This window comes from Lontra canadensis, unplaced genomic scaffold, assembly GCF_010015895.1.
Source record: "Lontra canadensis isolate GAN:19392208 unplaced genomic scaffold, GSC_riverotter_1.0 scaffold176, whole genome shotgun sequence".
NCBI classification, from domain to species: domain Eukaryota; kingdom Metazoa; phylum Chordata; class Mammalia; order Carnivora; family Mustelidae; genus Lontra; species Lontra canadensis.
In genome coordinates this window covers 1,686,830-1,701,499 of record NW_022631170.1, presented here as the reverse complement: position 1 = coordinate 1,701,499, position 14,670 = coordinate 1,686,830, and the positions used below count along the sequence as shown (strand labels likewise).

Here is a 14,670-nt window from a genome sequence, read left to right as displayed (position 1 = left end):
CAAACAAAAAAAACAAAAAACAAAAAAACAAAAAAACCCAATAAGATCTCTAAGGTTTACTTAGTTGAATTTCTGTTCTTTAACCAATTGCAATTAAAAAAAAAAAAAGTAGCTGAAGGAATTGCTCAAGATGTTGGTAAAGAGACAATTTATTTAGTTTAATTTATATTAAATTATCTGAACTCCTGGGATAGCACTGTTTCTGTGACATCGTGATTCCTGCTTCACTAAATTTCAGAAACAAAAAACACCAGCGCTACTATCTGTACCATAAACATCCTCTTTATCATTACTATCACCACCACCACCATCTTCATCATCATCATGGTCTTTATCACGGACATACATAAAATTCTTGTATAAAACATTAAATGAGTAGAGGTATAAACGTATATACTTCCATGGATAAAATACAGAAATAGATAAATGTGGTACATTATGTTAGATGGTAGAGGATGTAAATGGCTTGATGAAACAAAATATAAAAATTAAAGGACAGGAGTTAATATTTTTGATAGGCATATGTACAGTTATAGCTACAACTACAAAACAGCATAATTTTCAAAGAACTGCTAACAGAAGTTCTCAGGGGAAGATGCACTAAGTAATCTCTTCATGCCAGTGACTGACTTGAGAATCTGGAACTGGGAGGATAGGCATGAGTGGTTCTGTTAACAGGTGCTCTCTTTCCTTGATAAAACCAGTTCAAAGGTTTAATACTTTAAGACACTTTAGAAAGGGCTGAAGGCATGAAAGTTTAGGCACACTAACGTAAATGTGCAGACTTTGCATAATTCTGCAAGTAATTTCTAACTCATTCCTTCGCTTTCAAACTCACAGATGTTTTATTTTCAAAATATGAATTGGTATGGGGGTAACTGTTTAGAGTACCAGTAAAGAAGAGGTGAAATAATTCAAAACAAATTACTTTGGCGGCTATATTGTTAAGTTAAACGCAGAAGAATGTTATTAGGAAGAAAGCTAAGTAAATGTAAGACTTTCTTTCGGTATTATAATTGGAGTAATTCCACATGGCTGCATGGTAGCTTAAATAAATGTGCTTTCAGGGTCGGTTGATGGTCTGAAATCTCTCCATTTTGGCAGGAGTCTGAGGCATGTCACAGCAATATTCACTTACCCATTGATTTATTTAATCAGTCATTCAAAAAAAATTTGTTATTTAACTGCTATTTCCAGTCTCTGGTTATAGAATCATAAAATGTTAACAAATACCAGTGTGAAGATTTAGGAAATTATTTAGGTAAGCAATCATATATTTTTAGTATAATCAAGCCAAAAATTCTAACAAATTGAGTTATTTTTATATGAATTTGATTTATATTCTAATTGCACATGAAATGTGTGCATTACTATTTTAATCACGAGGTAGGATAATTTTTTTTTTTAAATGTTGTGTTAGTCACCATATAGTGGTGATATATAGGGGTTATTCCTTAGGTTTGGAGCACTGAAGACAGATTAATTTGCCTGGTCTGTCTCCAAGCACAATAAGTTGTAGGTTGGTGTTTAGAAGTATCTAGAAGTACTTCCTAAGCTGGAAGCAGTTAAGTTCTTAAAGAGGAATGCAGAGCTTTGAAATCTTTCTCTGAGACATGCGTGGCAAGCAGCTAAAGCACTTACAATTAAACTCGTCACACTATCTTTTTGAGTAATAGTCTTTTCAGTGCTGCAATCACATCCTTGTTCCTAAGGCTGTATATCATGGGGTTAAACATCGGAGTCACTATGGTGTAGAAAAGAGAGAGCAGTTTGTCAATTCCTGCCGTATGATTGGATTTGGGCCTTAAGTAGGTGATGGAAGCTGATCCAAAGAACAAAAGAACAACCAGCAGGTGGGAAGAACAGGTGGAGAAGGCTTTGGCCCGTCCTCCAGCGGTTGGCAAACTCAGAATGGTGGAAATGATTTTGCTGTAAGAGGCAAGAATCAACATAAAAGGAACTGTGACAAACAACATAGCTACTACATAGACCGCTGCTTCGTGCACCCAAGTGTCCCCACACGCGAGCTTGAGGATGGGGGGTATGTCGCAGAAGAAGTGGTTAATGTGGTTGGAATTACAGAAATGTAGAGAGAAAATCTGACATGTTTGCCCTATCTGGACTGGAATTCCACCGATCCAGGAGCTGACAGTCAGCTGGAGGCACAACTCGTGGTTCATGATTAGAGGGTAGTGCAGAGGGTTACAAATGGCCACATAGCGGTCATAGGCCATCACTGCCAGCAGGAAACATTCAGTGGCTCCAAGCATAAGGAAGAAGCACATCTGAGTGGCACAGCCCAGTATAGAAATGCTTCTATCTTGAGTCCAAAGGTTCACCAGAATCCTGGGGAGAGTGACAGACACATAACAGATTTCCAAGGAGGAAAAATTTGCCAGGAAAAAATACATGGGTGTCTCTAGTGCAGCGTCAAGCCTGGTTATTATTATGATGAGGCTATTTCCAATTAAGACAATAATGTAAATGATGGAGAACACCCCAAATAGTAACCCTTGCAGGTTTGGAAGGTCAGAAAATCCCAAGAGTACGAATTCTGTTATTGTGGAAGCATTGTCTTCTGTTCTCATCTCTTCACACGTCATCTGTGGGAACAATTGAATCAAAAGTCCAAGTTACCCTGATTTCTTTGGTTCTTTTGTTCTTATACATGAACAGGATGGCATGCCTCCCAGTTCTTTCCCATTCCCCTATTAAAACAAATCTATAACTGCCAGGGCTCTAAAATTGTGGTGAAGTACATTTTTCATTACTGTTAAATGCATTTGTAAGAAAAAAAAATCCCCATTGCGTTTTATTTCTGCTATGAATTATCAGGTTTCTTTGCCTCTGAAGATAAGTGCTTGTCATTTTGCTGTCCATCTGAACACTCAAAATTGCAAAATCTGAGTTTATGTTCAACTGTGACAAGGATTCCATTCTTTCACCAGCCATGCTTTCTCCTCATCTCTCAGTTCTGTTTTCTATTATCATCAATTCAAAATTTATTTCATCGCACAAGTAAATAATTTGTAAGCCACCTAAATTGGTTTTAGTGCTGAATATGGTTCATTTTTTAAAGTAATGGGCTTCTGTAGTATTTCTAAGTCTCTTTAAGCTTCCACATTCCGCATACTTGGGCTCTTTTACTATAAAATGAAATTGATGAGCTAAACACTAAATGTTATGGGGTGTTATTTAATCTTTAAAAGTGTATTTCAGTGTAAGAGCCATGAAATCAACAGTCATTTTTTTCAGGTTTTGCAAAAGGGAGAAGAGGAAGTCTAAGATGGTCTATGTCCTGAAATACTCAAGAGGTTAAGAGGCAGGTTCATCTAGCATTTATGTTTAAGGAAGCCATCTCAATTACAATGGACACACCATATATAAGAAATATCAACCAAAACTCATCTCTGAGATATTCTTAAATTACCCAGATTCTCAATAATTGATATTCTGCTGACCCCACTTACCCCATTCAGTCTTTTCCTTGCACACACGTGTGTCTATGTTCATGCACATGAGTGTACCTAAGTGTATATGCCATCTTTATAATGCACTATTCTCATTGTCATAACTAGATCATAAATATATTTTCATATTCTCTATATCTTTCTAAGCACTGCATAGTATATTTGCTCTGCAAAATTTGAAAAAAATTACAAATGAGCCAAATTGGTTGTTTCTTTGAAATAGTCTTACATCCTTACACAGTCATGTAAGCATGGGTTCCTAACCTAAAAGGCATACCTCCTCTGCCTCTTTCCCTCCTGGTATAGATCAAGCATGTCTTCTCTGGTGTGTGTGTGTGTGTGTGTCTGTGTGTGAATTATACTCTTTTCATTCACTCTTGCAGAAGTAGTAATTTGCTTCATTGTTTTCAGTATGTCCTAGATAACTTCCATATTATGAGTTAACTAATTTGAAAACCCATAGAGACTTACTCACCTCTAACCATAGTCTAAGGGTGTTAAATATGAACAGTGGTCACAATTTCAACTACAAAAAAGTAGACAGATATGGGGCAAGAACAACAGTCTATGCAAAACTTGAACATCCTGAAGACTTTCTGTGGCTGAGAAAAGGGAAACTAAATGACAATTTCTTTTACAATCTATAATATTCCAAACTACATACTAAGTAAAGATATTTAAACCTTGTCCCGCTAATATAAAATTCACCCAATGGAAATTTGATTACAGGGAACGTGAAAATGCTATAACTAGGTCCTAAGATGGTCAGAAATTAGTAGCTGATAGGTGATGTACAAGGCTACACAACTGAGGCTGCTTTTTACTGCAATACAATAGCATACACACTTTTAACCATGTTTTATTCACTTATTTAATTCAATAGAGTCCAATATTTGGACAATTATTCAAATTGTTTGTTGAATGAATCACTGCATCTTTTAGACTAACATGCCTCATGCCCCCACGTTTGGCCAGTAAACCATTGGTCTCAGAAACTGCTGTTCTCTTTATTCTCAGTATTGGATCTGTCCTTCGTGTAAGCCCTTCTCTCATTCTTTGGTCTTCTCTACATTTGTCTTTGCTGTTCAAGCGGGGTGGTGCGTTTGAAAGGCAAACTGAAAACTAAGATGCCAACAAACAATTAACAAGGAGAAGCAACATCAAAATTGCAATCAAGAATATAATGTTCTGGGGCACCTGGGTGGCTCAGTGGGTTAGAGCCTCTGCCTTCGGCTCAGGTCATGATCTCAGGGTCCTGGGATCGAGCCCCGCATCAGGCTCTCTGCTCAGCGGGGACCCTGCTTCCTCCTCTCTCTCTGCCTGCCTCTCTGACTACTTTGTAATCTCTGTCTATCAAATAAATAAATAAAAAATCTTAAAAAAAAAAGAATATAATGTTCTAGGGGTTCTTAGGTGGCTCCCTCATGTAAGTGTCCAACTTGATGTTGGCTCAGGTCATGATCTTGGGTTGCAGAATCAAGTCCCCAGGCCCTGTGCTCAGCACAGAATCTGCTGGAGAGTCTTTCCCTCTCCCTCCCCTTTTGCTCTTTCCCCCAGTGCTCTCTCTCTAAAAAATATTTTTTCTTTTTAAAGAATATAACGTTCTACATTTACTGAACTTTTTTTCTTCATCTCAGCTTTTCATTTGTAAAATGGAACATTCAATGGATTCTCACTGTAAAACCATTTATAAAATTAGAAAGGATATAATAATTAGTAATTAATATTTAATAATAATTAAAAACAAATATTCAAATGCTAACTGAATCATGTGTTTTCCTTCTAAACATAACCTTACCAAAAAAAAAAAAAAAAAGCTTCCTCAAATCTTGCAGCATAGTCCCTATTTCTCTGATCTGGAAAACTTTAGATGCTCTATTTATACAACTCGGAAAAAAAACCATTATATAATGCAGGTAAATGTAGTGAATTCTGTTTTTATTAAAATATTTTCTGTTTGTTTCTCTGGTCTTCCCACTGAAACAATCATTTTTTTTTTAATGTGGAGATTGGGATGTCAATGACAACTATCAATGTGATGTATAAAATGCTTATATTCATAGCAAGTTTATAAAATCAAATTGAAGACAAGAATAAAAAGTCAGAATTTGGTGATTGCAATTCAGAAAGCCTTTCCTTTAGATGTGTCTAAAGATAAAAATGAAAACATGCTCATCTCTTTAGCATCTTCGGGCTCATTTTTCATGGAAACTAACTCTTCACAAGCAAAGAATATCTTTGATTTTAGTAGGATGCAAACCCATTTCAAAAAAGTCCATTAACTATCTTGTTCCTTAGTTATATGTAATTAAATTTTCAGGAGACATGCTCTCCAGATTTAATACATGCAAACTACTTAAATACATGCTTAACACACAGTCGTTACACTCGTTAGCACCAAAGACCGTGACAGTGATGATTATGTTGATGATAATGCAGATGTCAGTAATCTCTGATATATTGGTCCATTACACTACAAAATACCTGGTATTTTTGCTCATGTTATAATAAGTCAGAAAAATTAAAAGGCTTTCTGAATCAGTGTTTTGAAATCAAACCAGAATAACTGTGATGACAAAGGATTACTTTTTAAATTTTCTGTAAATAAGTATTCTTTGCTGATGCCAAAAAAATATGGCTCTTAGTAAACTAAATTTGTATTAGACAAAAATTCATGCTTATCTGTTTTGAGTGAGGTTAAATTGAGATTAAATATAATGCTTACCTTTATTGATTGAGCATGTGAACTGTATTTTTGACAGGTAATTTACATTTATTTGAAACAGAAGTTAACCACTTTCTAAAATATGTTCCACTGTCATAACACCTAGTGCTCTTTAAGAAGGAAATATTCTTTTCCCTTGGGATCAGGTCCTTTCCTGTGTCACTTTCTAATTGAACCAAACCGTTCTGCCCGCTACTCAAGGAATTTGGTAAATAACCAAAACCGCTTTTGGCCATGCCACTCCTTCCCTAAATTCTTTACTCTCTTACTTTTTTTGCGATCATTGAGAAATGTGTTGTTAAATCAGAAATTTACAATTACATATGACTTACCATGTAAACTAAGATAGTCCAATAAAGACGCAAGTGCGCTTTGTCTTACATTAAAGAGAAGTTTACTTCTCCGTCATTAAGAATTCAGAGGTAAGAAGTCTAGGGCTGTTGGGACAATTCTGTCACCTTCAATGTGAGCCTGCCATCTTCATGTCCATGTCAGCCAGGTAGCATCGTCATCTCCCAAAGGACATAAAGACAGGAAAGGGGTTAAAGGGGAGCACTCACTTACTCAGCATTAGACTTGCAAACTAGAAGGAATAGTATGCAGAATTTCCAGGCATAATCCCTTATGTCAAATTTAGTCATAAGACTTTCCCTCCCTGAGCTGGAAGAAAAGCTAAAAAATATTTCTCTAGGTATTGCCATGCAACCAGCTAAGACTCTATGACTATCATTAATCCCCTTCAATTTTCCAAACCTAAAATGCCAAGGAGTTCTGGCATCCAGTTCTCAGCCAAGGATATCTTCAGGTCAATTGTGGCTTTTTGCAATGTATAATTATAAAATAAAATAATAATTTTCTGTAACACCCCCTACAAACAAACACACATAGACACACATTCACAGAATACAATGGAGGGAATATTAATTCTAAATAAGGAAGCAGGAGATTTATATGAAGATTAATGAACAAAGAGAGAACAGATTTTGGAAACATCATGGCCAGTGTTTTGAAAAGCTCTCATTTTCAAGGGTTATATATTTATTCACCAATTTTTAGTCATTTATTTTTTTTAATTTTAGCTACTAAAATATATGCATAGCATAATCTCATTGTGGTTTTAGTTTGCATCTTAATAATGGCTAATAATGATGAGCATCTTTCACATGATTATTTGACTTTTGAATATCCCCGTTAGCAAAATACATATTTAGGCTTTTGCACATTTGTTAATTAGGTTGTTATTATTGAGTTTTGGAGGTTCTTTGTATATTCTATATGCTTTTATGGGGAAGTGTGATAGGCAAGTATTTCCACCTTTGGTTGGGGTTTTAATTTTCTGAATATGTCAATTTCTGAGAAGTCCAATTTACAAACTCTTATTTAATGGATTGTTGTTGTTTTTTTTTTATAAGATATTTAAGATCTTAATCCCAGGTCACAAAGATTTTCTCTTATGTTTTCTTCTGATTATTGTATAGTTTAACATTCTATGTTTATTTTATTTTTTTAAAGATTTTATTTATTTGAGAGAGAAAGAGAAACAGAGAGATAGCAACAGAGAGAACACAAGCAAGGGGAAGGAGAAGCAGGCTTCCCACTGAGCAGGGAGCCCAGCACAAGGCTAGATCCCAAGACCCTGGGATCATGACTTGATCTGAATGCAGATGTATAACCAACTGAGCCACCCAGGCACCCCAGCATTCTGTGTTTAAATCTGTGATCCATCTTGAATTAATTATGGTAGAAGGCATGGATTTGAGGTTTAGGTATTTTATTTTTTTTTTAAAGATTTTATTTATTTATTTGACAGACAGAGATCACAAGTAGGCAGAGAAAGGCGGGGGAAGCAGGCTCCCTGCTGAGCAGAGAGCCCGACATGGGACTCGATCCCAGGACCCTGGGATCATGACCTGAGCCGAAGGCAGAGGCTTTAACCCACTGAGTCACCCAGGTGCCCCAAGGTTTAGGTATTTTAGATGGATGCTCAATTTTTCTAGTTTGTTTGTTAAAACAATTCTTTTTTCCACTGAAAGCTGTTTCATATTTTTATCAAAAATCAATTGTCCAGACTTCCATACACTAACTCAAATATGCAAAAATCAAAAGGGTGCATTAGTTACATGTGATTACATAGATAATTATATAATGCATATAATTACATGGATAATTGTAAAACAATAAAAATTATATTTTTTCCTATTTTTCCTTTTAAACATTTAGGAACAATATTTAAAACAACAGTTTAAAAACAATGATTAAAAACCATATTTTTTGGCACACATCTGACATCCTAAAAAAAGAAACATTATTACAAGGGATGGCATGAATTGTCAGGGACTTGGAAGGAATATGATTGAAATTGATGAGAAAGAGACCTGAGTATGAAATATGTGAATGTTTATAAACAAGTGGACAGGGTAACCCTTTCTGTGGTTACTATTCAGCCTCTGCCAACTATACCAGTCGTTGCACAATGGGTTCATGAACAGATGGACTTGGGGATGGACAGGGTTATACATATGCTCAGCAACATGGATTTCCACTCACCATGCCTGATCCAATTAGAGTCCCTTCTTTGTGTCCAAATGCCAGTAGCAGAGAGTAGCACTGATACTCACAAACCGATGGACACACACACACACACACGCACACACACACAGATTTATTTCAGGAAATTGGCTATGAGATTGTTGGGGCTGGAAACTCTAAAATGTATAGGGCAAGCTAGCCTCTTACAAATCTCAGAAGGAAGCTGTCTTGAGGAAGAATTTCTTCTTTCTCAGGGAAACCTCAGTTTTGCTTTTAAGGACTTGCAACTGATGTGATGAGGCTCATGTATTAAACATGATCTTCTTAAAATCAGGTTTTTAAAAAATATATTTCATTTATTTATTTATTTGAGAGAGAGAGAGAGAGAGAGAAAGCTCAACAGTGGGGAGGGTCAGAGGGAGAAGCAGACTCCCCACTGAGCAGGGACCCCCAATGTGGGACTCAACATGGGACTCCAGGATCATGACCTAAGCTGAAGGCAGACATTTAACCAACTGAACCACCCAGGCATCTGAAATTAATTTAGTTTAGATGCTAACCACATCTACAAAGTATCCTCAGAACAATGCCTAGATTATTATTTGACCGAATACCTAGGCTTTATAGATTAGACTTGTTGACATAAAGAACCCTCTCTCACAGTCTATCCCTGGCGAACTTGGCAACCACAAAAATTTCCTTAAGTGAGACTTAATCGCCAAATAAAGGCAATAAAAGATATAATTCTACCTAACCTGATACAAGTATTCTACCTGCAACCCCAAATATGCTTACTCTTTTGCCAGAAAAGAAAAGATGCAAAGTCCTTCAGTGATGTTAACTGTGGTTCTTGATATTTTGATATATTCATAACAAAATGAGGAAAGAAGAGACTCATAATAATCATAGTTCTTATTTCTGAAAATAATCATGGGTCATCATTACTATTTATAACTATCTTCTTTCAATATCCAATCCACATGACTTTTGCCCTCACAAGGCACCTCAGGTGTCATGATTATTTTTTTGTGGGGTGATCCAAAACTTTATTCCTTAATGGTCTGGGCTGTAAGTAGCTCCACTTCAATTTGTTTGTTACAGTTTTCCACTGAATTTAATAATTTCCTTTGAAGTTAATAACAGGGTAGATCTTCTATATATCTAACAAATATGCATATATACACATATGTAAATGTATACATTATATATAACATATATAATATAATGTAAACAGAGTGTATACATTATTGTCTAGAGTAAGGAAGACAATATGGTGGTGGTACAGGGGTAGACATGAGACTGATGGAATTTAAGACAGTTTAAAAATTATCCCACACAAATACAACCAACGGGTTTTTTGGCAATGCTTAAAACCATTCAACTGAAAAATACATGTTTCAAAAAATGATGTTGAAAAATTATACATGCAAAACCAAACACATATGCATGCACACACAGAGGAATTGAAACTCTACATAAATGTCAACCCTTATATAGAAATTAACACAAAATTGATATAGTGAGAGATGGAAGTGGTGGTGATATTAGTGAAATGAGGTTGTCTGTGTTTTGATTGTTTCAGGGTTAAGTATATTTTTCTCTCCACCTTCTATATGTTTGAAATTTTACATGATTTAAAAGAAAACAAAAGAGTCACACTTGGGATCTTTCATCCTTAAGAAACATAAATTATTTGTCTATTTGAACATTTAACATGCTTCTTTTATAATTCACAATTCCCTGGGGCGCCTGGGTGGCTCAGTGGTTAAGCATTTACCTCCAGCTCAGGTCCTGATCCTAGGAGGCTCAGGTCATGATCACAGGATCCTGAGATAGAGCCCTGCATGGGCTCTGAGCTTGCTTCTGCCTCTCCCACTCCCCCTGCTTGTGTTCCCTCTCTCACTCTGTCTCTCTTTGCCAAATAAATAAATAAAATATTTTTTAAAAAAATAATAATAATTCACAATTCCCTGAAATCCTGGTTGTAATTTTTTCCACAAATACTTCTGACTTTAAAAATTCTTCCACTTATGATCTATCTTTAATTTCTCCACATCAGTACTTTATGTATAAATAACAAATTAGGGACAATTATAAAGGTCAGGAGAGCACCTGTAAACTGTAAAGAGCAAGAGAACACCTGTGAATCCATGGTCCAATAAAGATATTTATTAAAAACTCCAAAGAATACCTAACTAGTTAAAAACATTTGATTATTTACTAGAGATAGTTAAAAAAAAAATAGTATGAGAGATCAAATGTTTGAAAGAACTGTAGAATAAGACATCTCTGAAAAGAAATGCTATTGCCAGAGATATTTTTGGTTGTTTCCCAAAATGTTTGAATGGCAAATATAATGAGTTAAATCAATTAAATGGTGATTTGGGAGAGGACACATTCCCACAAGGCAGAAAGATATTTTTTAAAGAGCACTATTTGCTTCGAAAGAAAAATATTGGTTAGGTATTTGCAACTCCTAATATTCAAATAGTTTAAAATTTAATTTCAATAGAATGGCATTTAATGTTCTAGAATCACATTTTCAAAAGAACAACATTTAAAACAGTCTGTATCAAAGAAAGAAATAATTTCATTTGAGTTCATAAAGGTAAGTATAAACTTTTTCATAAAAGGCCTTATTTGCATTTTAGTTTGCTTTTCTGAGCTATTGTATCTTCAGTATCAAAAATCAGAACGTCTAAATATTTATAGAATACTAAGGGAATAATCTAATGAAGTTAAGTTAAAACTGTATTTCACACCACATCTATACTTTTTCTTTCTTTTTTCCCTTTGAGGAGATCAGAGAGACAAATGATAAAAGCACTTAAAATGTCCTACTTTGAAAGGTAGCATTATTCATAATGTAACAAAACTGGTTTAATAATTGGGGCAGTTTTTAAAGAAAATTATTCTAATACAGTAATTCTTAGTAAGAATTCTAATATAGCAAAACTTAGTAAGGTGGTAGCTGGATATTTTAAAAATAAGTCTGTACCCTGCCATCAATGAAATAAATCATTATTTCTAAAGAAACACTGTCTTGAAATCTGAAAGTTTAGGTCATTAAAATTTTTTTGAGGGGTACCTGGGTGGCTCAGTCAGTTAAGCATCTGCCATTGGCTCAGGTCATGATCCCGGAGTCCTGAGATTGAGTGGGGAGTCTGCTTCTCCCTTTCCCTCTGAATCCCACCCCATTCATGTTCTCTCTCTTTCTCAAATAAACAAATAAAATTTAAAAATATGTTGATATTAGATTTTTTTTTTCCTGATGAAAGAAATACTACAGACCAGAACTGCAAATGTAACTGCCTGTCTTTGTCCTTATCCAAGGGGATTTAGAGTTCTGAGGTCATGAGCTAGATAAAACAGAAACTTTCCTGTGTCCCTGAGGAAAAAAAAAGTCTGATTGCAATGAAATTGCATCTATTAAATGGACAAAAGAATCAAGTCTCTGTTTACCTTTCAGCTTGAAGGACTTTTGAGAAAGACTGGACGCAGTGTTAATTTCAGAGTAGTAACATGACCTTCTTGGTCTCTAGGCATAATGAAGGAACACATACATGCAATCAAACAATGCTTGTAATATAATCTCCTCTCCAATTCTAGGTGTGAATTTAGTGTATTAAAAATATTGGAAACCATATATTACTAATCATTAAGGTAAATATTAGTTATGAAAGTGCTTAGAAGAAACCTCAGGTTGTGACTTTTCCATCCCCTGCTTCCTCCTCCCTTCCTTCCCCTCTGCCTTTTTTTCTCCCTTCCTTCCTGTTGCTTGAAATTCTGGTTCCTGATTCATTTATTCCTTAAGAGTCATTTGAGAAAATAAAAGGTGTACAGCTTTATGGAAGATATGGGTAAAACCATCTTTGAATTGCAAAACATTATAATTTCGCTGGAAAACTTTGGAAATTAGACAAAATCATGAAAGGTATAAAATCAGTCATATATATGTATATTATATATGAAATCATGTAAGTAAAACCTGCCAAACAGAATCTGAAATATATAATGGAATCAGAATAGGGTTTACATTCTGAGACCGCTGGATATCTGCACTGATTCTTTATAACTCAGTTGTCTTCAATCTACTTCAATTTAATTTCAGTTAAAAACTTGAAGATTCTGGTGCCTGGGTAGCTCAATGGGTTAAGGCCTCTGCCTTCGGTGTAGGTCATGATCTCAGGGCCCTGGGATCAAGCCCTGCATCAGACTCTCTGCTCAGCAGGCAGCCTGCTTCCTCCTCTCTCTCTGCCTGCCTCTCTGCCTACATGTGATCTCTGTCTGTCAAACAAATAAATAAAATATTTTAAAAATTGAAGATTCATTTATAAACCCTGCACTATATCTGATCAATACATAATATCTTTCAATATTTTAGTGAATCTGCTTATGAGTGGCATTATTGGAATAAGCTGAAAATCAACAAATTCATAGAAAAAATGCTACCTAATGTTATATTAAGGAAAGCTTTTATGATATAATATTTAGGGAGGGAATTAGAATCTGTGGAGACACGGATGATTCTGATTCCTACATTTCAACAGTCTTTATTGTATAACTCCATGTTTATAATGTATGTGAAATTAAAAAAATATTCATCATTACTTCTTATTTAGAACTTGCATCAAACCCCATTTGAGCAAATTAGTGACTTCGTAAGTTATAGACTATTTTCCAATATATTTTCCAGTTATTTGTTAATTCTGCTTTGTTCTCTTTTTCCAAAGTGTTCACTGGTTAGAATACTAGAGAAGACTAAAGACAGGACTACTGTGTGACGGGGGAGAGAGAGATGAATACAAACACAGTATGAGAATAGCATATCCCACACCCACCACTGGTAGAGTGTATAGTGCTTGCCAGTTAGTAACAGGAGCTGTTATACGTTTATGAATCAAACACATGTTGAGTGGTTTATGTACATTAAGTACCCAGGAAGGATATTTTATGGTCTCCTGGTTTTACATGTTGTAATAAAAGTAATTTGGACTTTACTTGCACACAAGCCTGAATTCAAACCTCAATAATGCCATTTATTTACTGTGATCTTGGTTGGTTCATAGAACATCTAAAGTTGAAGTTACCTTACAAGTGAAATGGTGATAGAATTACCTCCCAGCACGATTGTGAGGATCGAGTAAGACAGTCCTGTGAATGCACCTACCACAGCATTGAATCCCTGCTCCAGGAGTTACCTGCTTACATGCAGTCCCCAGATACTAGAATATGTGCATAGCCTTTGCTCAGTACCATAGGAATGATACCATCATTCCAGAACTTTCCATTATTTGAGTACTAGGTGAATTAAACTCTTACAGAATTCAACAAGGTTCTCTTGGTACAATAGAGCTTGGGAAGGAGTTGGATTATCTAGGAGAACCTGTTAAAGGAACTGGGACCTCTGCATAATTTATAGAATACTTTATGAAATAGGAAGTAGGCAAAATGAACATAGGATCAGAGTAGGAAGGGCAACCTTCTGCTTGGACCCTTTTAAAAAGAAAACCCTTTCAGATTTTTCTCCCTTTGACTTAAGTCTTGAATGAAAAACATGACTATTCACCTCAGAAATTAACATTTAAATGCAGTATTTGTAATTTGGTAAATATCTTTTTACCTATTGATAGCCACTTTTGAATGACTTCTTCCAGTTGAAATAAACTGGCTATAATAACTAATATAAAACAAAAAAAATCACAGAGATCACCCAGGAAATTACTTTCTTCAGCTCATTTCTTAAAATATAATGATATGATGTCACAAAAAATATTTGAGACAGCTTAAATCCAAATGTGAATAAATAGAAATATTTTAAAAGAATTAACATGAGAGAGAGGAACTGATGGACAAGGTCATTCTAAGCAAAATTGTCAAATGGCTTGCTATAAATATTATTATTTTTATTAATGTAATTCCAATTAGACTTTGATATTCCTATCA

The 14,670-nt window shown here is 35.1% G+C and overlaps 1 protein-coding gene across 1 annotated transcript; it reads right to left on the bottom strand.

The window, feature by feature from the left end:
* Positions 1-1,652: 1,652 nt before the first annotated feature.
* Positions 1,653-13,926, bottom strand: LOC116860442 (olfactory receptor 10AG1-like). Its single transcript, XM_032846498.1, has 2 exons — positions 13,843-13,926; positions 1,653-2,603 (listed from the first exon to the last, which is right to left on the bottom strand). Exon 2 carries the CDS (start codon positions 2,601-2,603, stop codon positions 1,653-1,655), a length of 951 nt encoding a protein of 316 aa, XP_032702389.1. The 5' UTR covers positions 13,843-13,926.
* Between the last annotated feature and the right edge of the window lie 744 nt (positions 13,927-14,670).